The sequence below is a fragment of the Scyliorhinus torazame genome, chromosome 14, assembly GCF_047496885.1.
Source record: "Scyliorhinus torazame isolate Kashiwa2021f chromosome 14, sScyTor2.1, whole genome shotgun sequence".
Classification (NCBI taxonomy): Eukaryota; Metazoa; Chordata; class Chondrichthyes; order Carcharhiniformes; family Scyliorhinidae; genus Scyliorhinus; species Scyliorhinus torazame.
This window is the reverse complement of record NC_092720.1, coordinates 165379023-165404199: the sequence shown is the minus strand read 5'-3', so window position 1 is coordinate 165404199 and position 25177 is coordinate 165379023. Positions and strand designations below refer to the sequence as shown.

The 25177-nt window shown below is 45.1% G+C and overlaps 1 protein-coding gene and 1 long non-coding RNA gene across 3 annotated transcripts; one reads left to right on the top strand and one right to left on the bottom strand.

Annotated features, from left to right (window-relative positions):
• Positions 1-232: 232 nt before the first annotated feature.
• Positions 233-12302, bottom strand: LOC140390160 (uncharacterized). 2 transcript variants are annotated; one of them, XR_011934570.1, is made up of 3 exons: positions 12136-12302; positions 1642-3243; positions 233-632 (listed from the first exon to the last, which is right to left on the bottom strand). It is a non-coding gene; the product is annotated as an uncharacterized lncRNA (long non-coding RNA). The 2 variants fall into 2 exon arrangements; XR_011934571.1 differs by lacking the exon at positions 12136-12302 and adding an exon at positions 4115-4136.
• A 42-nt stretch (positions 12303-12344) lies between these two features.
• On the top strand, positions 12345-23283 carry LOC140390151 (uncharacterized). Its single transcript, XM_072475094.1, has 2 exons — positions 12345-15743; positions 17584-23283. The coding sequence occupies exon 2, from the start codon at positions 18046-18048 to the stop codon at positions 19681-19683; it is 1638 nt and encodes a 545-aa protein (XP_072331195.1). The 5' UTR covers positions 12345-15743; positions 17584-18045; the 3' UTR covers positions 19684-23283.
• The last annotated feature ends 1894 nt before the right edge of the window (positions 23284-25177 follow it).

Genomic DNA, 25177 nt, shown 5'->3' with positions numbered 1-25177 from the left:
TAGTGCTTAGTAGTACTGCCAACGGCGCTGAGGACCAAGGTTCGATCCCGGTCCCGCGTCACTGTCTGTGTGGAGTTTGTACATTCTCCTCTTGTCTGCATTAGTCCCAATACCCAAAGATGTGCAGGGTAGGTGGATTGGCCACGCTAAATTGCCCCTAAATTGGAAAAAAAAATAACTGGGTACTCTAAATTTTAAAAAAAGACAATGGATTTATCTTAGAAACACAGACTCCTTTAATTCAAAATCAATTCCAGTCCCCCCAAAACCAGCTAGAGTCAAGACCTAGTGGAAAATTACTCCTTTCCTCTGTGTTCCTCTCTTCTGGACATGTGCTGATCCCACCACTGCACATCATTGCTGCTTTGGATGCTGCAGGTCTTCCTCTTCTGATCTGCTGTCAAACATATCTGAGGCTACACATCCCACACTGATATTGTCAGTGTGAAAGCCTCCGAGGATGAAGAATGTAATTCCCACACTAGAAATCTCTGGCAAACATTTACCAGGGCAGCAATAAGTGATATTATTCAGATTGGACGATGACATGTTTAAATCCCCATCTGATCTGCTGCTCAAAGTTGTCTCCATTTCACCGGTCAGTTTCCCAAGCGTCAGGAAATTTGTTCCTCCTATTTGGAGCAATTAGAATTTTAAACAATGATCCACATGCTGTGTCAAAATGGCTACAGTCCTCAAACCTTTATTTGCAGGTGACAACTAATACTACAGAGGTATTTATCCAAATACCCCACTTATATAAAAACAATTACATGTACTATCATGGCAAATAAAGAGTGTTGTGTGTTCACAGGTTTGCTATATATCTTAGATAATTGCTTCATCGCAGAACAATGCAGAGCTGACACTAGTTCAAAATTGAACAGGTTTATTTAGGTACTTTTTAAAAATCTCATAAATTACAACATTCTATACACGTGGGGCGGGATTCTCTGATCCTGTGGCTAAGTGTTGATGCTGTCGTAAACGGCGTCACATTTCTCGACGGCGTCAAGGTGGTCTCAGGATCAGCGACCCATGATGCTCCAGCTGTCGATCCCGGCGTCAGACGGGCGCTGCGGGTCCGCACATGCACGGTAGGACCGGTGCGATTACTGCGCATGCGCGGTGTCTCCCTTTTCTGCGCCGGCCCCGACGCAACATGGCGTAGGGCTACAGGGGCCGGCGCGGAACAAAGGAGGCCCACAGCCGGAGAGGCCGGCCCAACGATCGGTGGGTCCCAATCGCGGGCCAGGCCACACCGGAGGCCCCCCCCACCCCCCCCCCCACTCCCACCCCCACCCCCCCACCCCCACCCGCCGCCCCCGGACCCTTCCACGCCGAAGTCCCGCCGGGTAAGACCATGTTAGAACGCCGCTTGCGGGACTCGCCATTGGCCAACCGCGCCGGCGCCAATGGCCCCGCTCTGCGTGATACGCGTCGGTCACGGCGATTCTCCGACCCGGCCCCGGGGTGAGAAAATCCCGCCCATGGCTTCTCCATGGAACTAAATTAGTAGCTCCACCCACAGGTTTAAGCAATCAAGCACAATTGCATAGATCTAAGAATCGACTGATAATCAAATTCTGATCAATTAAACCATTGAACATGACACATAATCCACAACGAAAATTGACATACATGAGCAAACTGTTCTTGTTGCTATGTTCCAACACCCATAACCTCGAAAACATTCAGGTCTTGACTTCCAAATGATATCTCTGCAAATGAAATAACATCCACTGTAATCACTTTGCAGCAGATGAAAGCAGTTTGAGAAAGATGCTTTGAAGTGGTTTGTGGTCAGACCATCACTTTCTCTTAAACAGGTGCTGGTTGAAATGCTCACAAGCTAAGCCAATTTCCTGGCTCAATCTGTGCATAGCATTTTTCAGTTTGTGTAAATGCTCCGAATACAAACACAACTGGTTGTTCTTGCTGCATGAGAGTGTCTCCAAGTCCTGTTTTACCGGCCTCTCACTGCATCATTGACACCATCGTACCTCAGCACTGGCTTTGATGTCACTCGTGGCTTGATGGGAGTGAAAGCTGCTTCTTGTTCTGTGCCCCAATACCACTGAATATCCTTTTCACTGAGCTTGCGTAAAGAGAAACACTAGTACTGATGACAGACGAGTAAGACTGTAGTTAGGTAGTCCCCATGTGGGTTCACCTATTCCAGGGGTACAGAACTCACCTCAGTAGGGTTTCTCCACTGTGTGTGTGTGTGGGTCTGTCTGTTGATGGAGCAGGATATATGCTGACTGTGTGAAATCCTCATCATATACCTGACAACTGAGAAGTTTCTCTCCTGTGTGAATCCTCTGGTGTCCCAGGCGGGTCAAAGACATCAAGAAAGTTTCATCGTAAACCTCACTCTTGAAGGGTCACTCCCCTATGTGAATCCTCTGATGGAGGAGCAGTTTTGAGGACTGGGAGAATGATTTGTTACATGTCTCACATTTGAATGGTTTCTCCACTCTATGAATGCATTCATGCACACGGAGGTGTGATGACCCCGAGAATGAGTTGGCACACGCTTTGCACTTGAAATGTTTCTCTCCTGTGTGAGTATGTCGGTGTACACAGAGTGTCGATAACTGTGACAATGATTTGCCACATACCTCACAGGCGAATGGTCTCTCCCCAGTGTGAATGCGTTGATGTGAGCGGAGAGTTGATGATGACAAGAATGATTGGTCACACACCTCACACGTGAATGGTTTTACCCCTGTGTGAACTCTGATGGACCAGGAGTTTAGAAGACTGTGTAAAGGCTGAGTGTATGCGTTGGTGTCTACAGAAATTACATGACTGTGAGAATGATTTCCTGCACAACTCACAGGTGAACAGTTTTTCCCCAGTGTGAATCTTCCTGTGCCGAAGGAGCTGACCAAATTGGGTGAAAGTCAACTTGCAAACCTCACATTTAAAGGGTTTCTCCCCTGTGTGTTTTCTCTGGTGTCTTAAGAGAATGCTAGATGTCCCAAAAGCTTTATCGCACGTCTCACACTTAAATGGTTTCACTTCCATGCCTTGTGTTAAGTTGTTGAACAGATCCACACACCTAACCTGACTGGTTTCCAGTTAATGTTTTCACTGCACAACCTTCCCTGTGTTGAGCTTGGATGATAGGATATCGTCTCACAGGTTTGCAGTTGTTCCTTGGGTGGTGGTCAGGCTCTATCTGCGGTGTCTATCCTCTCTGTATTCTCTGGTGTAGTACAGTACAATACAATCCTTCTGTAAAACAGGAAAAGGAAATGATTGCCTCCAACTCCTTCTCCTCTGCTGAAGAGACTGATTCCTCAGTTAGAGATGTTTACACAATAAGTGTCAGTCTGCTAACCCCCTGTGTGGGGATCAGATATAAGCCCTTTCTTTTTCCTCACTTGACTGTCACACACCTTCTGTTTCCAGCAGGGACCCTGGATAGTGACCAGGAACAGACAATGTGGCTACTTTTCTTCCTCTGCTCAGACCCACCCCATCTTCCCAGGCACTGTGAGGACAATGGAAAAGACAGTCAGGCGGAGTGTAAAATGAACTACCAATTAAGTGTGAGGTCTGAGATGTGTTGATGAAGACAGACCAGTTTTACTCTTAGAATATGTGTTGAATAGAAAAATACTCAGGAGAAATGTTAATTCAATGGAGATTTTGAAATTTATTCCCTTGTTTTCCAAAATTATTTGAAGAAAACACACTGAGCAGGAAGCTCAGGAAAATATTGCTTCAGTGCAGCTGATTGAAGGGTTCGGGTTTATCCTGGGAAATTAGATACACTGCACTCACTCAGACTGCACATCCCATGTTCATCTGCCCCTCCCAGATAATTACACCTCACCTTCTCATATTCAGCAATGACCCATCAACAAAACTCAGTCTGTAAATCAGAAGGGAAATGCTTCCAATAAACACCCTCAATATCCAACACACAGCCAATCAAACAGCTCAGCACAAAGCACCGAGTAAACAGGTCTCTGAGCTGGATCTTCTCACACAGCATAAGGGGCATTTCCACACCTGACTGCCCACAGGATAGTCAGACTGCCTGAACATTAGTGTGGATTTTGTGCAATGTAATTCTTCTAAATTCTGCTCCTTCACTCACCATCTCCTGACTTGGTTTGGAGTCCCTACAGGAAGTGAAGCAGCTGTGGTAGAGGAAGAGGAGAGAATGGGCAGAGTGGGTGGGCTCTCTGATGTCTCTCACAGACAATCCAAATATTTCTGCAGTAACAGGAGTTTCCTGAAGTTTGGGAAACTGACCGGGAAACGGGGGCGACTTTGAGCAGCAGATCAGGTGGGGATTTAAACTTGTCATTGTCTCTTCTGAGGGCAGCACGGTGGCACGGTGGTTAGCACTGCTGCCTCACTGTTCCAGAGTCCCAGGGTCAATTCCGGCCTTCGCGCCTGTCTGTGTGGAGGTTGCACTTACTCCCCGGATCTGCATGAGTTTCTTCCCGGTGCTCCGGTTTCCTCCCACAGTCCAAAGATGTGCAGGCTAGGTGGATTGGCCATGCTAAAATTCCCCTTAGTTTCTTAATACTGCCTCTATTTCATGACACTGATGCTGCTTTGAAAGGATACTGAGTTTATACAAAAGCTTCTACTGATGTCTTACATATAGATGTCTTCATTTGGTGATATTTGGCGATCTGGTCACTGATGAAATTGACCTTGAAATGATTGGACTGATGGTGAGTGAGGTTAGATACAGACACTGCTGAGACAGACTGTGCTTTGAAAGGACAGCTCCCAATGTGAGCACTGGAGGGTTAATAACACAGATAACTCTCAGTGTAAGGGAAGCAGGTGAGTCGGCTCCAAATCCATGTGGAGACGTTGGAGTTTAGCGAGAGAGGAATAGGTGAAACATTTCTGACACGCGTCTCTCCGGAAGGGTTTGATTCCTGTGTGGTTCCAGGAGATCTGACAACTGTGAAGGTTTTATTACAGAACTCCCCAATAGGGTTTCTCCCCTGTGTGAAATGCTTGTCACATAACTCACACCTGAATGGTTTGTCACCAGTGTGGATCTGCTTGTGCTTCAGGAAATCTACGATTAGGTAAAGCCTTCTAAAAACCATTGCACATAATTGTTTCTCACCTGTGTGAATTCTGTGATTTCCCAGGAGGTTTGAAGATGCACAGAAGCTTCACTGCAAACCTCAAATCTGACATGTTACTCTGATATGTGGATTGTCTCATGTAGTAGGAGGCTCAATAATTGTGTCAACATTTTTTCACAGGCCTTACACATGAACAGCTTCTACTCTGGATGAACGTGTTGGTGTCTCACCAGTTCCTATGATCATGTAAAGCCCTTATTACACGCTTGAACGATTTGTGTCCTGTGAATTGTCAGGTGTATCAGCAGCCTCGTAGGTGTCACAAACCTCACACTTGAAATGTTTCTTCCATGTGGATTGTCTGATGTTTCGTGAGGCTCGGTAACTGTGTGAAGGTTTTGTCACAAACCTTGCATGTGTACGGTGTGGTGATATGCATCACTGTAAATATACAAGGGGTTAATGTAAATACACTACAACTAAGTAAACACTAGAGGGAGCACCAGAGACGTCATGACATGCAGACATACAGCTAATCATAGAATTTACAGTGCAGAAGGAGGCCATTCGGCCCACCGAGTCTGCTCTAGCCCTTGGAAAGAGCACCCCACTCAAGCACACACTGCCTCCACCCCACCCCCTTATCCCAGTAACCCCAATTAACCTTTTTGGACACTAAGGGCAATTTAGCATAGCCAGTCCACCTAACCCGCAAATCCTTGGACTGTGGGAGGAAACCGGAGCACCTGGAGGAAACCCACGCACACACGGGGAGAACGTGCAGACTCCACACCGACAGTGACCCAAGCCGGGAATCGAACCTGGGACCATAGAGCTGTGAAGCAACTGTGCTAACCACTATGCTACCGTGCTGCCCCTATAATGAACATATAGAATAGGACATGACCAATGGGAAGTCAAGACACCCAGAGGTGACACTACCACAAGGGGACATTACACAACCCATATATAAGGACAGGGCACACATGCTCTGTCTCTTTCCACAGGCAACACTCAGAGAGTAGGACAGGGGCAGATCAGAAGCATCACACCTACCACGTGGCTTAGAGCAGAGTGATTAGTTAGACTGAGTTACTATAGCAAGATTAGCAGGAGAGTCGAACTCATAGAGAACTGTGCTAATGGTTCAATAAATCATACTGAACTTACTTCAAAGTCTGAAGTATCTTTTGGTCAAAGCTGCATGAAGTTGCAGCCTGTGTTATCCCAGAGTACATAACACAACATGGTACCAGTCGTGCCTGTTGAATCTATATAGTTCAACTTAGCAAGATCCGTGACTACCAGCAACATCACCCAGGCAAGATGATCGAGATTCCGGTTCCTCAGCAGCTCAGGTACCACGGCAATCTCAGTGCCAACTGGCGTGCATTCAAGCAGAGATTTGTAATTTACATGGTAGCACCCGACCTATATGACGTGGCCGATGCTGAGAAGATAGATCTTCTACTCACCATTGCGGGTGAAAGTGCAACAGAAATCTTCAACTCCTTCAAGTACTCCAAAGGGCAGGACAAGAGAGACTTCCAGACAGTCCTGGACAAGTTTGAAAACGACTGCGAGGTGAACACAACAGAAATCGGTAAAACTGGCACCTACACTCACCACGAGGCAAAGGTAGGCTTGCAACAGAAGCAAACGGCAATTTTGATTGGCAGCCATCTTGCGCAAGGAGCCGCACATGCGCAGTTCCCGAGAAGACGCGAACTGGCGGAACAGTGTTTCGCAGTTGAGAATAGAGAGCACAGTGGATGAAAAGCAATCTGCGCATGCACAATCCATTCCTACGCTCTACGTCACAAACGTCATTACGTCAGAGGCCCCGGACCACATCCACTTAAAGGGGAAATGTCCAAAAATAGTGAAAAAAATTTTTTTAACCCAGAAAACACAATTCTTTCACCTGGAACGACAGCACAATGTCTGGACTTTGATCAGTAGCTGAAAGTAACCTCTGCAGAACCCTGCGACAAGCAGTTAGCACCGCCCTAAGAGATGATTTAGTCCTTGAAGACTACGACTCAGACGATGATTTCATCATTGGACGTGGCGACCTCAGTACAAATCCTAACCGCAACAAGATGTGTTGCACATTGAAGCATCCAACACAGTCATGGACGAGTTCTTTGGATTTGAGGATCCGCAGCCCAGCATAGATGACATCCCGACTCATGAGTACAGGATTCTGCTGCGGCCTGACGCCAAGAGACAGAGAGCAGTACAAGCCCACCGAGAGCGGCCTGACGCCAAGGGATTGGTCCACGCACCACGAAGAGTCCCTGACTCCACACAGAAAGCATGACAGACTCCACAGTGAGACCACTGCATGACTCCACACAGGGAACAATGCCAGACTCCACAGAGAGAGCGATACAAGCCTCCACAGCGGGCTCGTTGACAGACTCCACGATGGAAGCAACGCAAGACTCCAAAGAACAAAGAAAAATTACAGCACAGGAAAAGCCCTTCGGCCCTCCAAGCCTGCGCCGATCCAGATCCTCTATCTAAAACTGTCGCCTATTTTCTAAGGATCTATATCCCTCTACTCCTTGCCCATTCATGTGTCTGTCTAGATGCATCTTAAATGACGCTATCGTGCCCGCCTCTACCACTTCCGCCGGCAATGCGTTGCAGGCACCCACCACCCTCTGCGTAAAGAACTTTCCACGCATATCTCCCTTAAATTTTTCCCCTCTCACCTTGAACTCGTGACCCCTAGTAATTGCTCCCCCACTCTGGGGCAAAAGCTTCTTGCTATCCACCCTGTCTATACCTCTCATGATTTTGTAGACCTTAATGAGGTCCCCCCTCAACCTCTGTCTTTCTAATGAAAATAATCCTAATCTACTCAACCTCTCTTCATAGCTAGCGCCCTCCATACCAGGCAACATCCTGGTGAACCTCCTCTGCACCTTCTCCAAAGCACCAACATCCTTTTGATAATGTGGCGACCAGAACTGTACGCAGTATTCCAAATGTGGCCAAACCAAAGTCTTATACAACTGTAACATGACCTGCCAACTCTTGTACTCAATACCCCTTCCGATGAAGGAAAGCATGCCATATGCCTTCTTGACCACTCTATCGACATGCGCAGTCACCTTCAGGGTACAATGGACCTGAACATCCAGATCTCTCTGTACATCAATTTTCCCCAGGGCTTTTTCATTTACCGTATAGTTCGCTCTTGAATTGGATCTTCCAAAATGCATCACCTCGCATTTGCCCGGATTGAACTCCATCTGCCATTTCTCCGCCCAACTCTCCAATCTATCTATATTCTGCTGTATTCTCTGACAGTTCCCTTCACTATCTGCTACTCCACCAATCTTAGTATCATCTGCAAACTTGCTAATCAGACCACCTATACCTTCCTCCAGATTATTTATGTATATCACAAACAACAGTGGTCCCAGCACGGATCCCTGTGGAACACCACTGGTCACAGTTCTCCATTTTGAGAAACTCCCTTCCACTACTACTCTCTGTCTCCTGTTGCCCAGCCAGTTCTTTATCCATCTAGCTAGTACATCCTGGACCCCATGAGACTTCACTTTCTCCATCAGCCTACCATGGGGAACCTTATCAAATGCCTTACTGAAGTCCATGTATATGACATCTACAGCTCTTCCCTCATCAATCAACTTTGTCACATCCTCAAAGAATTCTATTAAGTTGGTAAGACATGACCTTCCCTGCACAAAACCATGTTGCCTATCACTGATAAGCCCATTTTCTTCCAAATGGGAATAGATCCTATCCCTCAGTATCTTCTCCAGCAGCTTCCCTACCACTGACATCAGGCTCACCGATCTATAATTACCTGGATTATCACTGCTACCCTGCTACCCTTCTTAAACAAGAGGACAACATTAGAAATTCTCCAGTCCTTCGGTACCTCACCCGTGTTCAAGGATATCTGTTAAGGCCCCAGCTATTTCTTCTCTCACTTCCCTCAGTAACCTGGGATAGATCCCATCCAGACCTGGGGACTTTTCCACCTTATTGCCTTTTAGAATACCCAACACACCCTCCATCCTTATGCTGACTTGACTTAGAGAAATCAAACATCTATCCCTAACCTCAACATCCGTCATGTCCTTCTCCTCGGTGAATACCGATGCAAAGTACTCGTTAAGAATCTCACCCATTTTCTCTGAGTCCACGCATACCTTTCCTCCTTTGTCCTTGACTGGGCCAACCCTTTCTCGAGTTACCCTCTTGCTCCTTATATATGAATAAAAGGCTTTGGGATTTTCCTTAACCATGTTTGCGAAAGATATTTCATGACCCATTTTAGCCCTCTTGATTCCTCGTTTCAGATTGGTCCTACATTTCCGATATTCTTCCAAAGCTTTGTCTGTCTTCAGTCGCCTAGACCTTATGTGTGCTTCCTTTTTCCTCTTAGCTAGTCTCACAATTTCACTTGTCATCCATGGTTACCTAATCTTGCCATTTCTATCCCTCATTTTCACAGGGACATGTCTGTCCTGCACTCTAATCAACCTCTCGTTAAAAGCCTCCCACATATCAAATGTGGATTTACCTTCAAACAGCTGCTCCCAATCCACATTCCCCAGCTCCTGCTGAATTTTGGTAGAGTTGGCCTTCCCCCAATTTAGCACTCTTCCTTTAGGACCACTCTCGTCTTTGTCCATGAGTATTCTAAAACTTAAGGAATTGTGATCACTATTCCCAAAGTAATCCCCAACTGAAACTTCAACCACCTGGCCGGGCTCATTCCCCAACACCAGGTCCAGTATGGCCCCTTCCCATACTGCTCTAGAAAACCCTCCTGGATCTCCTTGCAAATCCTTCTCCATCTAGACCTCTGACACTAAGTATATCCCAGTCAATGTTGGGAAAATTAAAATCTCCTATCACCACCACCCTTTTGCTCCTACATCTTTCCATAATCTGTTTACATATTTGTACCTCTATCTCACGCTCGCTGTTGGGAGGTCTGTAGTACAGCCCCAACATTATTACCGCACTCTTCCTATTTCTGAGCTCTGCCCAGATCGCCTCACTGCTCGAGTCCTCCATAGTGCCCTCCTTCAGCACAGCTGTGATACCCTCTCTGACCAGTAATGCAACCAGAGCACAGTCCTTGCATGAACAACACCATGAAGGTCGAGCAACCTTATCTGAGCAACCAGCAGCAGACCGATGCAAGTCTGCCATGCTCAAGTGCACAGCAAGACGACGATGACAGTCTACCACGCTCACGTGAACAACAAAAAGACTATGAAAGTCTACCCAGATTATTTGAGCCACCAGAAGAAGACTCTGACAGTCTACCCAGCTCATCTAACTGACAAGAAGACACTGAAGGTCTACCCACTGTATGTGCGACAAGTGACAAAGGCTTCACAATTGCCATACAAGATGTGCAACATCTCAGCGAGACTGACAGATCTCAGCTAGTATGTACAGAGGCACTCGACAATCAAAGTGAGGCTACTGGTGACTCCAGTGACACCACGTTAATTCAAACCTCATCTACTCGAGCCTCTCCACGAGAACCTGAAATGACTCCAGGCGGGGAGCATCGACAAGCCAAAGATGATTCAAGTGAACCGGACATGATTCCAGACAGCGCCGAGGAATCAGAGAAGGCACGCTCAATAAAACAGCAGATGCCACAAAGGGCACTGACACAAGTAACTTTGTGAAGGACTTGAATTCTCAACTCGGTGTGGTCATTGAGCGCAACAAACACAACAACAAGCACGTCAATAACAACAATGACAATAACAATAGAACAACAACTGCGACGACATGGTACAACTCTGCCCATGAAGGACAATGTTGCTGCTCCGCTCAGAACAATGGCGAGAGTGCAAACATACCATGGGATGTCAATGCATCTTACCAATTCACGTTTGCTACACTACGGACAAGCAAACCAGCTTTCAGGAAAGATGTCATCAAGAATTGCTACCACAAGCATTAAAAAAAAGAGTCCACCTCAGACAATGAAGTGATTTGACCATTTGAACACCTCTCGATGACTTCTTGGTTACGTAAACACCAGGACACTGACGGCGTTCACAAGGGAATGACAACATCAACATCGACACTTCCATAACAGCACACGAAAGCCACTCGACCGTGTAAATTCATGAATTTTGGACTCATAACTATTATTTGGTATTGTATGATCCTCAATGTCATCATAACTATTCTTTTATCTTGTATCGTCATCACAGTCATCATAACTTGTACATGTCATCGCTTATTTACCTGTTTATGTTCAATTTTTCTTGAACATTATAGAGAAAATATGTAACATGAAAAAGGGGGGAATGTGGTGATATGCATCACTGTAAATACACAAGGGGTTAATGTAAATACACTACGACTAAGTTAACATTAGAGGGAGCACCAGAGACGTCATGACATGCAGACATACAGCTAATGAGCACATAGAATAGGACACGACCAATGGGCAATCAAGACATCCAGAGGTGACACTACCACAAGGGGGCATTACACAACCCATATATAAGTACAGGGCACACATGCTCTGTCTCTTTCCACAGGCGACACTTAGAGAGTAGGCCAGGGGCAGATCAGAAGCATCACACCCACCACGTGGCTGAGAGCAGGCTGGTTAGTTAGACTGAGTTACTATAGCAAGATTAGCAGGAGAGTCAAACTCATAGAGAACTGTGCTAATGGTTCAATAAATCACATTGAATTACTTCAAAGTCTGGAATATCTATTGGTCAAAGTTGCATTGAGTTGCAGCCTGTGTTATCCCAGAGTACAAACACAACATACGGTTTTACCTTTGTGTGCATGCTTTGAAGTACACAAAGGTTGATAATGTGTGAGAATGATTTGTTGCACACTTTGCCCGTGATTGGTTGTTCCTCTGTTTGAATGAGCTGCTGTGTATGGAGGTTTTATAACTGTAAGAATTATTTGTCGCACTAGAAATCTCTTGTCAAATGTTTACCAAGTGGGACGGAGACAGCAGTTGCAATAAGTGAGGTTTTATTCAGATGGGACAATGACAAGTTTAAATCCCCACCTGATCGGCTGCTCAAAGTCGCCTCCGTTTCCCCGGTCAGTTTCCCAAACCTCTGGAAATTCCTGTTACTGCAGAAATATTTGGATTGTCTGTGAGAGACGTCAATCAGAGAGCCCACCCACTCTGCCCATTCTCTCCTCTTCCTCTACCACAGCTGCTTCACTTCCTGTAGGGACTCCAAACCAAGTCAGGAGATGGTGAGTGAAGGAGCAGAATTTAGAAGAATTACATTGCACAATATCCACACTAATGTTCAGGCAGTCTGACTATCCTGTGGGCAGTCAGGTGTGGAAATGCCCCTTATGCTGTGTGAGAAGTTCCAGCTCAGAGACCTGTTTACTCGGTGCTTTGTGCTGAGCTGTTTGATTGGCTGTGTGTTGGATATTGAGGGTGTTTATTGGAAGCATTTCCCTTCTGATTTACAGGCTGAGTTTTGTTGATGGATCATTGCTGAATATGAGAAGGTGAGGTGTCATTATCTGGGAGGCGCAAAGACACATTTATTGAAATGTCTTTAAATGTCTTCAAAGATTTTACCTGAAGTTCCCGGCCTTTCCCAGAAGCCTGAGCTTGGATTCAATAGTGCAGTGCTGTGTCTGAGAGCTGAATTTGGGATGTGCCGTCTGAGTGAGTGCAGTGTGTCTAATTTCCCAGGATCAACCAGAACCCTTCAATCAGCTACGCTGAAGCAGTATTTTCCTTAGCTTCCGGCACTTCCTGGCCAGTGTGTTTTCTTCAAATAATTTGTGAAAACAAGAGATGAAATTTCAAAATCTCCATTGAATTAACACCTCTCCTGAGCGTTTTTATGTTAAACACATGCTCACTGGACTTCGCTGGCACAACTCGAGCGCATAGAGAATTGATAGCATGTTTTACACTCGCCCAGCTGTCTTTTCCATTTCCCTCATGGTGCCTGGGAAGATGGGGTTCTGGGTGGAGGATAGAAAGTAGCCACGTTGTCTGCTCCCAGTCACCATCCAGTGTCCCTGCTGGACAGTCAAGTGAGGATAAAGAATGGACTTGTATCTGATGCCTGACACAGCGGAATGGCAGACTAGCACTCACTGTGGAACAGTCTCTAACTGGGAGGTGGCAGTGGCACATTCACTGGACCAATATTACCAGGTACTCGGGCTAATGCTCTGGGGACTTGGATTCAGATCACCTCACAGCAGGTGGTGGAATTTAAATTCAATTTATAATCTGGATTTAAAAGCTAGTCTCAGTAATAATGGCCATGCAATCATTGTCAATTGTCAAAACAACCCTCTGGTTCATTAATGTCCTTTGGAGAAGGAAATCTGCCATCCTTACCTGATCTGGTCTACATATGAATGCAAACCCACAGTAATGTGGTTGACTCTTAAATACACTCTGAAATTAATTCAGCAATCCACTCAATTGTTTAATGACTATTCACAGTGCAATGAAATCACATTAGACATCAACCTATGCACTGGAAAACGACAATGGTAAACCCAGCCCTGTCGACCCTGCAGAGTCCTCCTAGGGGGCTTGTGCCAAAATTGGGAGAGCTATCCCACAGACTGATCAAGCTACTGCCTCACATTCACTGAATAATACCCCAGACACCACCATCACCCTGACTGGGAATGCCCCATCCCACCAGCAGGACAGACCCACCAGAGGTCACAGGCACAGCAGAATACAGTCAGAGTGAGTTATGCTGGGAGTGCACAACATTGACTCAGAACCTATGAAGTTTCATGTTCCAGAGGAGGTTCACAAGAATGATCCCTGGAATGAAGATCTTGGCGTATGAGGAACGGTTAAGGACTCTGGGTCCGTACTCAGAGTTCAGAAGGATGAGGGGGATCTTATTGAAACTTACAGGATACTGCGAGGCTTGGATAGAGTGCATGTGGAGAGAAGTTTCCACCAGTAGGAAAAACTAGGACCAGAGGGCACAGCCTCAGACTGAAGGAAGATCCTTTAAAACTGAGATGAGGAGGAATTTCTTCAGCCAGATTGTGCGGAATCTGTGGAACTCTTTGCCGCAGAAGGCTGTGGAAGCCAAATCACTTGAGTGTCTTTAAAACAGAGTTAGATAGGTTCTTGATTCATAAAGGGATCAGGGGTTATGGGGAAAAGGCAGGAGAATGAGGATGAGAAAAATATCAGCCATGATTGAATGGCGGAGCAGACTCGATGGGCTGTGGCCTAATTCTGCTCCTATGGCTTATGGTCTTATCAGGTTAAACATGGCCAAGGAACCCTCCTGCTGGTCACAACCTTCCTCTCCCCTCCCCCATAACCTTCCCCTCCCCTCCCACGCCCCTCAGCTGATCAATCAGTACTTCCTCCATGTTGAATACCAGTTGACCAATTGGATGATGTCCAGGACACAGAATATACTCTGGGTGAAAACCTCATTCTCCATCACTGACAGGGGACTCAGCACCAATACTAACCGACTGAGTGAGTCCTAAAGGACATAGCTACTGGTCTGGGGCAGGTGATGAGGGAAGCAACAAGAGGGAAAGGCTACACGACCACATTTTCATCAATCTACCTGAAACTAATATATTGTCCATGTCAGTATTGGCAGTAACTACCACACAGTCCTTGTGAAGGCAAAGTCCTGTTTTCACCTTGAGGATCATGTTGCGTGACACTACCACTGTGTTAAATTGCATGAATTTCAAACAGATTCAGCCACTGAGTTTTGGAGCTCAGGTTTCCAGTACTTTTGCCAGAATGTTGTCAGGGCCCATATTGCTGTATCCAGTTGTCTTCAAATGTTTCTTGGTAATAAAATTGGCTGAAGACTGGCATCTGTGATGCTGGAGACCTCAGGAGGAGGCAAAATTGGATCATCTTCTTGGCCCTCCTGGGTGAAGATTATTGCAAATGCTTCTTCTGCACCGATTTGTTGATCTCCTCCATCATTGGGGGTGGAGACATTTGTCTGATTGTTGTTTAATTACCAACCACCATTGACAACTAGATGTGGCGGAACTGCAGAGCTTAGATCTGATCCATTGGTTGTCGGATTGCAGAATTCCCACCATCAACATCCTGGGAGTTACCATTGACGAGAAACTGAACTGGAAGAGCAAAATAAATATGGTAGCTCCAAGAACTGGTCAGAAGCTGGGAATTCTGCGGTGAGTAACTCACCTCCACTCCCGAAAGCTATCTACTACTTGCCTGACAGGAATGTGATGGAATATTCTCTACGTACGTGAATCAGTGCAGCTCCACAAAGTCACAAAGCCCAACACCATCCAGGACAAAGCCCGCTTGATTGGCACCGCATCTACCTTCAACATTCACTCCACCCTCCACTAGCAGTGCACAGTGACAGCATTGTGCACAATCTACAAGATGCACTACAGCAACTCACCAAGGTTCATTCAACAGTTTCTTTCAAATCCACGACCTCTACCATCTGGAAGGACAAAGGCACTGAATGCATGGTAACAGACCCACCTGCAAATTCCCCTCCAAGCCTCATACCATCCTGACTTGGAACTTTATCGATGTTTCTTCACTGTTATTGTGTCAACTCCCACCCTAACATCATCGTGGGTGTACCTGTACCCCATGGAGTTCAGTGGTTCAAGAAAGTGGCTCATCTTAAGGTAATGAAACATAGGAAATAGGAGCAGGAGGATGCCATTTGGCACTTCGCGGCAGCTCCACCTTTCATTATGATCATGGCTGATCATCCAACTCAATAGCCTAATCCCACCTTCCCCCGATATAATTTGATCCATAACGCCCCAAGTGCTTTTTCTAACTGCTTCTTGAAAACATAATGTTTTGGCCCCAACCACTTCCTGTGGTAACACATTTTAACGGCTCACCACTCTCTGAGTGAAGACATTTCTCCTCATCTCTTTCCTAAATGGTCTGCCCTCTGACTGTGACCCCTGATTCTGGACACCCCCACCATCGTAAACATCCTTCTTGCATCTACCCTGTCTTGTCCTGTTAGAATTTTTTAGGTTTCTATGAGATTCCCCTCATTCTTCTGAACTCCAGCGAATGCAGTCCAAACCGACTTAATCTCTTCCCAAATGTCCATCCTGCCATACCAGGAATCAGTCTGGTGGACCTTCACTGCTCCCTCACTATAGCAAGAGCATCCTTCCTCAGATAAGGAGACCAAAACTGCACACAATATTCCAGATGTGGCCTCACCAAGGCCTGTCTAATTGCAGAAAGACATCTCTGCTTCTGTGTTCGAATCCTCTCGTAATGAAGGCCAGCATACCATTTGCCTTCTTTCCACCTGCTGTACCTGCATGCTTACCTTCAGCAACTAGTGTATGAGGACACCCAGGTATTGTTGCACATTCCCCTCTCCTATTTTATGGCCATTCAGATAATAGTTTGCCTTCCCATTTTTGCTACCAAGGTGGATAACCTCGCATTTATCCAAATTATACTGCATCTGCCATTGATTTGCCCACTGACTCAACTTGTCCAAATAACACTGAAGGATCTCTGCATCCTCCTCACAGCTCACCCTCCCACCCAACTTTGCGTCATCTGCAAATTTGGAGATATTACATTTTGTTGCCTCATCTAAATCATTAATATATATTGTGAATAGCTGGGGTCATAGCACTGATCCCTGCAGTACCCCACTCATCACTGCTGGCCAATTTGGAAAAAGACCACTTAATTCCAACTCTTTGTTTCCTGTCTGCCAACAGGTTTTCTATCCAATTTCCCTAATCTTCCCCTAATCCCATGCGCTTTAATTTTACACGCTAATCTCTTATGTGGGATTTTGTCAAAAGCCTTAATAAAGTCCAAATAAACCACATCCACTGGCTCCCTTTCATTAACTCTACCAATTACATCCTCGAAGAATTCCAGTAGATTTGACAAGCATGATTTCCCCTTCATAAATCCATGCTGACTCTGTCCGATCCTACTACAGTTTTCTACGTTCTCTGCGATAAACCTTTGATTCGAAAATTCTCCCCACTACCGACATCAGGCTTACTGATCTATAATTCTGTTTTCTCTCTACCTACCTTTTTAAATAGTTGGATTACATTAGCTATCCTCCAGTCTGCAGAGACTGTTCCAGAGTCTGTAAAATCTTGGAAGATGACCACCAATGCATCCACTATTTCTAGAGCCACTTGCTTAAGTACTCTGGGATATAGATTCTACATTATGTCCCTGGGGATTTATCAGCTTTCAATCACATCAATTTCCCCAATACCATTTCCCTACTAATATTGAGCTCCTTCAGTTCCTTCCTCTCACTAAACCCTGCATCCCCGACATTTCTGGTATCTGATTTGTGTCCTCATTTGTGAAGACAGAACCAAAGAGTATGTCTTCAGTTGCACAGCCATTTCTTTGTCCCCTATTGTCTATGTTAGCCTAGCCAGCGAGACCCACATCTTATCAAATTATAAATTTTAAAAACTGGAAATTGTTTCCTTTCCTGTTTTACAGAAGGATTGCCTCGTACTGCATCATAGAATACAGAGAGGATAGACACTGCAGATAGATCCTGACCATCACTCAAGGAGCAACTGTGGGAAGATATCCAGTCCCTTCATAGCATTGCTCAACACAGAGAAGGTTGGGCAGTGAAACCATCATCTGGAAATCGGTCGGGTCAAGGGAGCTTTGGCATATCATCAGATCTGAAACTGGTCAGTGGTGTGGAACCTTCCATCAGAACCAGCCTTTCCGAAGGTTCAGCTGTGGGTGATTGGTTAGGGTGAGGCTGTGAAGAAGTGTGAGTGGGCTTCAAGTGTGGTGAGAGCGTCAATCAAGTTTCGCGAACCATTGACTTATTCCGACAGATGACAGATTGTTCAAGTGTGAGGTGCGTGAGGAGGGCTGCACAGGCTCATAAGGTCTCCTAACACTAAAACGTGCATCTGTTCTACAACCATTAACACTAGCTTCATGGAAGGGAAACAATTCAAGTGTGAGATCTGTGACCGAGCCTTCACACACCAAAGGAAGCTCATGATTCACCGACGCAGCCACACTGGGGAGAAGCCATTCAAATGTGAGGTGTGTAACAAGGGTTTTGCACAGTTATCAGGCCTGGTGAATCACCAGCCCGTTCACACAGGGGAAAAACCATTTACATGTGAGCTGTGCGACAAATCATTCACAAATTTATCGAACCTCCGCAAACACCAACGCATTCATACAGGGAAGAAACCATTCACATGTGAGGTGTGTAACAAATCATTCTCACAGTCATCGAACCTTCGCACACACCAACGTACTCACACAGGGGAAAAACCATTCACTTGTGAGGTGTGCAACAAATCATTTACAAATCCATCAAACCTCCGCACACACCAACGCACTCACACAGGGGTAAAAACATTCACATGTCAAGTGTGCAGCAAATCTTTCTTGTTGGCATCAACTCTCCACCTGCATCAACGCATTCACACAGGGGAGAAACCATTCACATGCAAAGTGTGTGACAAATCATTCTCACATTTATCAAGTCTCCACAAACACCAGCCTGTTCACACAGGTGAAAAAGCATTCGCGTGCGAGGTATGTGACAAATCGTTTACAACTTCATCGAACCTCCGCAAACACCAACGCATTCACACAGGAGTAAAACCATTCACATGCCAAATGTGTGACAAATCCTTTTTGTTGTCATCAAGTCTCCATATTCACCAACGTATTCACACAGGGGAGAGACCATTCGCTTGTGAAACATGTGACAAGTCATTCTCAGATTTATCGACTCTCCGCAAACACCAACGCGTTCACACAGGGGAAAAACCGTTCACATGCAAAACCTGTGACAAATCATTCTCAGAGTCGTCGACTCTCCACAAACACCAACGCATTCACACCGGGGAAAGACCATTCACATGCGAAGTGTGCGAGAAATCGTTCACAGATTCATCGAACCTCCGCACACACCAACGTATTCACACAGGGGAGAAACCATTCATGTGTGATATGTGTGGCAAATCGTTCATGCTATCATCGAGCCTCCTCGTGCATCAACGCATTCACACAGGGGAGAAACCATTCATTTGCGAGGTATGTGACAAATCATTCATGCTGTCATCAAGTCTCCTCGTGCATCAACGCATTCATACAGGGGAGAAACCATTTAAATGCGAGGTGTGTGACAAATCATTCTCTGAATCAGGGAACCTCCGAGCACACCAACACATTCACACTGGGGAGAGACCATTCAAGTGTGAGGTGTGTGAAAAATCATTCTCTCAGTCATCAAACCTCTACAGGCACCAGAACATTCACACAGGGCAGAAACCGTTCAAGTGTGAGGTGTGTGACAAATCATTCTCATCGTCATCTGACCTCCTCTTACACCAACGCACTCACACAGGAGAAAAACCGTTCAAGTGTGAGGTGTGTGATAAATCATTCACAACTTCATCAACCCTCCACAGACACCAAGGCATTCACACGAGGGAGAAACTATTCAAGTGTGAGGTGTGTGATGAACCATTCTCTGCATCAAGTCTCCATGAACACCAACATTTTCACGGGGAGAAAATATTCACATGCAAGGTGGTCAGAAAAACACTTTAAGGCCATCAACCTTCCTGTTCCATCTGAGGATCCACACAGGGGAGCAACCGTTTAAATGTAAGGTTGTGATAATGCTTCGATTATGTTTTCAACTCTTCTGGGACAGCAGAGATATCACAGTGTAAACATTTTCTGATGTGATGTTCCTGGGAGAGTTTTCACTAATTCTTGAGATTTTCTGAAGCACCAGAAGATTCTCACTGGTGAGAAACCGTACAGGTTTGAGGTGTGCGACAAAACTTTTAGACAGTCAATGTATCTCCTGATCCATAAATACATACAGGAAGAGAAACCCTATTAGTCTGAGTTCAGTAATAAAACCTTCACACAAGTTTTGAACCTCCGGAACATCAGTGAACCCATACGGGAACCACCTAACCATGTTCTGGTCAATCTATCATCAGAATGTGAATCTCCACTCAAGCTTCCTGCAAAGGATGTTCAGTGATGTTGGGATACAGAGCAAGAAGCAGCTTTCACTCACATCAAATAACTATGACGACAAAGCTAGTGCTGAGGTACTATGGTGCCAATGATGAAGTTACCCTGCAGTGAGATGCCAATGAAACAGGACTTGAAGCAACCCTCATGCAGCAAGAACAACCAGTTGTGTTTGTACCCAGAGCATTAACAAAAACTGAACAATGATATGCACAGATTGAGAAAGAGTGCCTTGTTATTGTCTTTGTGAGTATTTCAACCAGTACCTGTTTGGGAAAGAAAAAGTGATGGTAGAGTCTGACCACAAACCACTTCATGGCATCTTTCTCAAGCCACTTCTATCTGCTCCAAAGTGATTACAATGGATGTTACTTCATTTGCAGAGATATAATTTGGAAGTGAAGACCTGAACATTTTAAAGATTATATGTGCAATGTGTGTGTAGGGACAGACAAAATTGGACCGGACTGGAAAGAACAAAGGTTTTTGTTCAAGTGTGATCATTTTCATGTGATCATGGACTATCTCTGAGTAAATTGTAAATAAAAGGGAATTTGTAGGATTGTAATCCCCTCCAACTGGACTCTTAGTAAATATATAACCCAGAAAGCTTCATGGACATAAACACGGCAAACAAACAGGCCAAACCTCAACACACAGAGGCAGGCTGTACTGTCAGGGGTTAATGTACAAAGCATGTTGACACCGAGATCAAGTCGATTCTGTGCAAAGCCGGGATATTATCATTTCAAAGGCACAAAACAACGACCATCAGACAATCCAATTAAAGAAACTGAGAGACCATCAGAGCTGATCAGATGACAGACAAACAAACCACACGGACAACAGCTGAGGAGAAATGGACTTTATCACATACACATCAACATGGGAGCCAGAGATGAAAGGGTTCTCTTATGAGGAAGTTTGAGTTGATTATGACTCTTCAGAGTCTGGAAGGATAAGAGATAATTTTATTGAAACAAGTCAGAATCTGAGCGGAATTGACAAACTTAATGTTGAGAGAATATTTCATCTTGTGGGGGAATCTAGACTAGGCAGCTACTTTCCTAAAATAGGTCACCCATTGAATGCAGAGATGAGGAATTGCTTCTCTCAGTGACTTGTAAGTGTTTTGGCTGGTTTAGCTCAGTGGGCTAGACAGCTGGATTGTAATGCAGAACAAGGCCAGCAGCGCGGGTTCAATTCTCGTACCAATTTACCCGAACAGGTGCTGGAATGTGGCGACTCGGGGCTTTTCACAGTAACTTCATACTTGTGACAATAAAAGATTATTATTATTGTTATTATTAATTTGAATTTTCTATCCCAGAAAACTGGAGGCTGAGTCATTGAATAAATTCAAGGCTAGACAGACAGATTTGTGAATTATAATGTGCAAATGGTTTGGGGGAACATTCCAGAAAGTGGAGTGAGGCCAAGAGCAGATCAGCTATGATCCTACAGAATTAGCAGAGCAGATTCAAGGGGCTAAATAGTCTGCTCCTGCTCCTATTTCTTATGTATTTTCAGATGGAATCAGTTTGAATTTTTGGTATATAACCATCACAATGTTTTATGTATTACTATTCTGTGCCTTACTCTCAAAAGTTAATTAATTTTAATCATAGATTTGTGAGAAAGCTGTTTGGTGACCGTTTCAATCTTCCAAGAAATATTAATCAAAGAGCACTAGATCGATCTTTAACCTCCCCTGCCCCCCACCCCTCCCCCACCAGAACAGTTAGCTGAAAAATAACCATTCTTCTATAGCACCTCCCAATCCAATGATCTCGACCAAGAACTGCATGGAAACCTCTATGACATCTCACCTGAATAGACTCCATTGTTTTGGTCGTGGAAACAACATTGTGATGAATGGATTTGCCTGGACTAGGTTAAAGGGACTAAAAAGGTGCTAAGCAGATACATGGGAACCACCTGCAAGATTCCTTATAAATCACACACCAAATCATACATGGAACATTTTGATGTTTATGTATTGGGGTTCAAATTGATTCAATCTGAAAATATATAAAAACATAAAAAATAGGAGTTGGGACGTCTTGTTGAAGTTGTACAAGACATTAGTTCGGCCACACTTGGAATACTGTGTACAGTTCTGGTCATCCTATTATAGAAAGCATATTATTAAACTAGAAAGAGTGCAGAAAATATTTAGGAAAATGATACCGGGACTTGATGGTTGAGTTGTAAAGAGAGACTGGATAGACTGGGACTTTTTTCCCTGGATTATAGGAGGCTTAGGGGTGATCTTATAGAGGTCTATAAAACAATGAGAGGCACAGATGAGGTAGATAGTCAACACTTTCCCCAAAGGTCGGGTGGTCTAAAACTAGAGGGCATATGTTTATGGTGAGAGGGGAGAGATACAAAAGGGTCCACAAAGGCATTTTTTTTCCACACAGGGTGGTAAGTGTCTGGAATGAGCTGCCAGGGGCAGTAGTAGAGGCAGGTACAATTTTGTCTTTTAAAAAGCATTTAGACAGTTATATGGGTAAGGTGGATAAAAAGGGCTATGGGCCAAATGCGAGTAATTGGGACTAGCTTAGTGGTAAAAACTGGGCGGCTTGGACAAGTTGGGCCGAAGGGCATGTTTCCATGCTGTAAACCTCTATGAGTCTATGACATCTCACCTGAATGAGCTCCATTGTTTTGGTCATGGAAACACCATTGTGATGAATGGATTTGTCTCGACCAGGCTAAAGAGACCCTAAAAAGGTGCTAAGCACCGACCGTCCAAACAGAATGTCTCCAGAAAATATGTTTTGATATTTTCAATAAAGTTTTGAAATAAAAAGGCCAAGACCGTCGTGTGTGACACTACAGTCACCAAGGAGAGTCAGGAAGGATCAATCTGATACAGCTCACACCAGAAGGACCAACCGAGTATCAGCCAGATCCGAGGAATAGTGGTGCTGAGTTTCAAGGATAGATTAAGATAGCAACTAAATCCTGAGGGGGTTTGAGTTGAACTGGTTAAAATTTGGGTAGAAATGTGAGGTTTTTCCTGTGGTTTTTCAGTGGAGGATTTTATTAACAAGCTGTAGTTTTAAGTGTTGTGCGGCATCATTAAACTACTTTTCAGATGTTGCATTAGGGCATTGGGAGTGTTTTGTTAATAAACATGTTTCTGGTTGAGCCTGTGTCCATGTAAGTTTGTCCTTTATAAAATCTGAACTGACAGTAGAGGTTATTGGAGCATGCACATCTTACAGATGTGACCACCTCACTGCACATGTTATCCATAAAGATTTTATCCACAGTGCTCCAGTCGCAGCTCCAGATCCTGATCGCTGATTTCGAGTAGCTGCCCCTGGAGACCTGTCCTACACACGTGGTGGTCCTGGACACTGACTTCCCACATCGCACAGGAGGAACATTCAAGATGTTTTCCCTGCCATGTCTTTGCCTTCAAGTACTCCCTTTGCTTTTACTTTCTCTAGTTTAAGGAATATTAAGTAGTACACAAGGGATCTTATATCTTATACTTTAAACGCTATTTAAACTAAAGATCAATTTTCACATTATAGACTGGACAGTCGAAACACTCACCAGTTCCAACTTACCAAGGCTGTTGCTCCTCTCCTGCTGGCTCCCAGTATTGGTGTGGTCTCAGGCCTTGTCCCTCCCACTCTTTAAGGCTGTTGCTCCAATCGCAACTGCCTGCTATGTCTCGGGCCTGGTTCCCGTCACTCTTTAAGGCCGCTGCCCCGGGACCTATGGTGGCGACATGTAGGATGGCTCCTGCCAGAACTTTTGTTTTTTGGCCATGTTGTGCCTGAACCACAGTCTGTCTTTAACCCGTATACGATGGACAAATGACCACAAATAGTTTTGTACAATAATATACTTTATTTACTGTCACACAATTGTTACTGTTAATCAATCACACACACACACATGCAAGTTGAACTATAAACTAATACACACAAGACCTTAACTTAACTTTCAAATGACTGGCAAGCACTGGGCAATATGGCCTTATCTGGGGTCCGTAGTTTGGCAGTGTTGAAAGTCTGTTGCTGGTCATCGTTGCCCTTGGCTCTGGCCCTTTCTTTGATGGCGTGGATGGTCTTCATCTTTGGCCAGTGAAGGGTCACCGTTGTTTTTTTTAAAATAAATGTTTTATTAAAGTTTTTCCAATGAGCGACTTTACATAACAAAAATAGAAATACAGATAGTATTAAAAAATAACAATAAACATATCCCAAAGCTTACAGTGAAACGACTTACACAACAGAATTTTTTTTAAAAAACAAGGTGGGTTTTGTCTCCATACCCAACTCACATTATAGCAACAGTACCCCCACCTGAACCCCACCCCCGCCTCCCCCCCCCCCCCCCCCCCAGGATGCTGCTGACACTTACTGCTCCCCTAGAAAGTCAAGGAAAGGTTGCCACCGCCGGGAGAACCCCAACAAGGACCCTCTTAAGGCGAACTTTATTCGCTCCAGGCTGAGGAACCCCGCCATATCGCTAACCCAAGTCTCCACACTCGGAGGTTTGAAGGGTCACCGTTGTTGACTGCTTTCGAGAATGCTGTGGTCGGGAGCAGTGGTCGAGAGAGTGGGTGTGGGGTTGTGCAACATTCTTTATCCCTCATGGGTTTCGTGCCCTTTTGGGCCGCCCCAGGTGAATGTCCAATCAATCGATCAGGGCTTGATCACCCTGATCGATTAGGTCCAATTAAGGCCTCCCATCTTGATGACGGAGCGTGTCCTTAACGGCCATGTCTGTTGGTGTCCGAGGCACATTGGCCCTCCCAAATAAGGAAACGCCACCAAGTCTGCAACACTGTCGATTGACATTTCAAACCCATTGTCCCAGGATGGCCTCTCAATGGCCTTTTTCCTGGACTGTCAGCAAAAGTCTGGGCTGCAGCTTTCTGTTTATTTGCGAGCTGCACCCTGAACATGGCCAGTTTTCCCAGCGTCCCTTGCCGGATGCCAATTTCGGTGGCCACAGCCCTTTTCACCCAGATTTGGGTGGAAATTTCATATGATTCATCTCCAGTAAAGTTGAGGCAACGAAA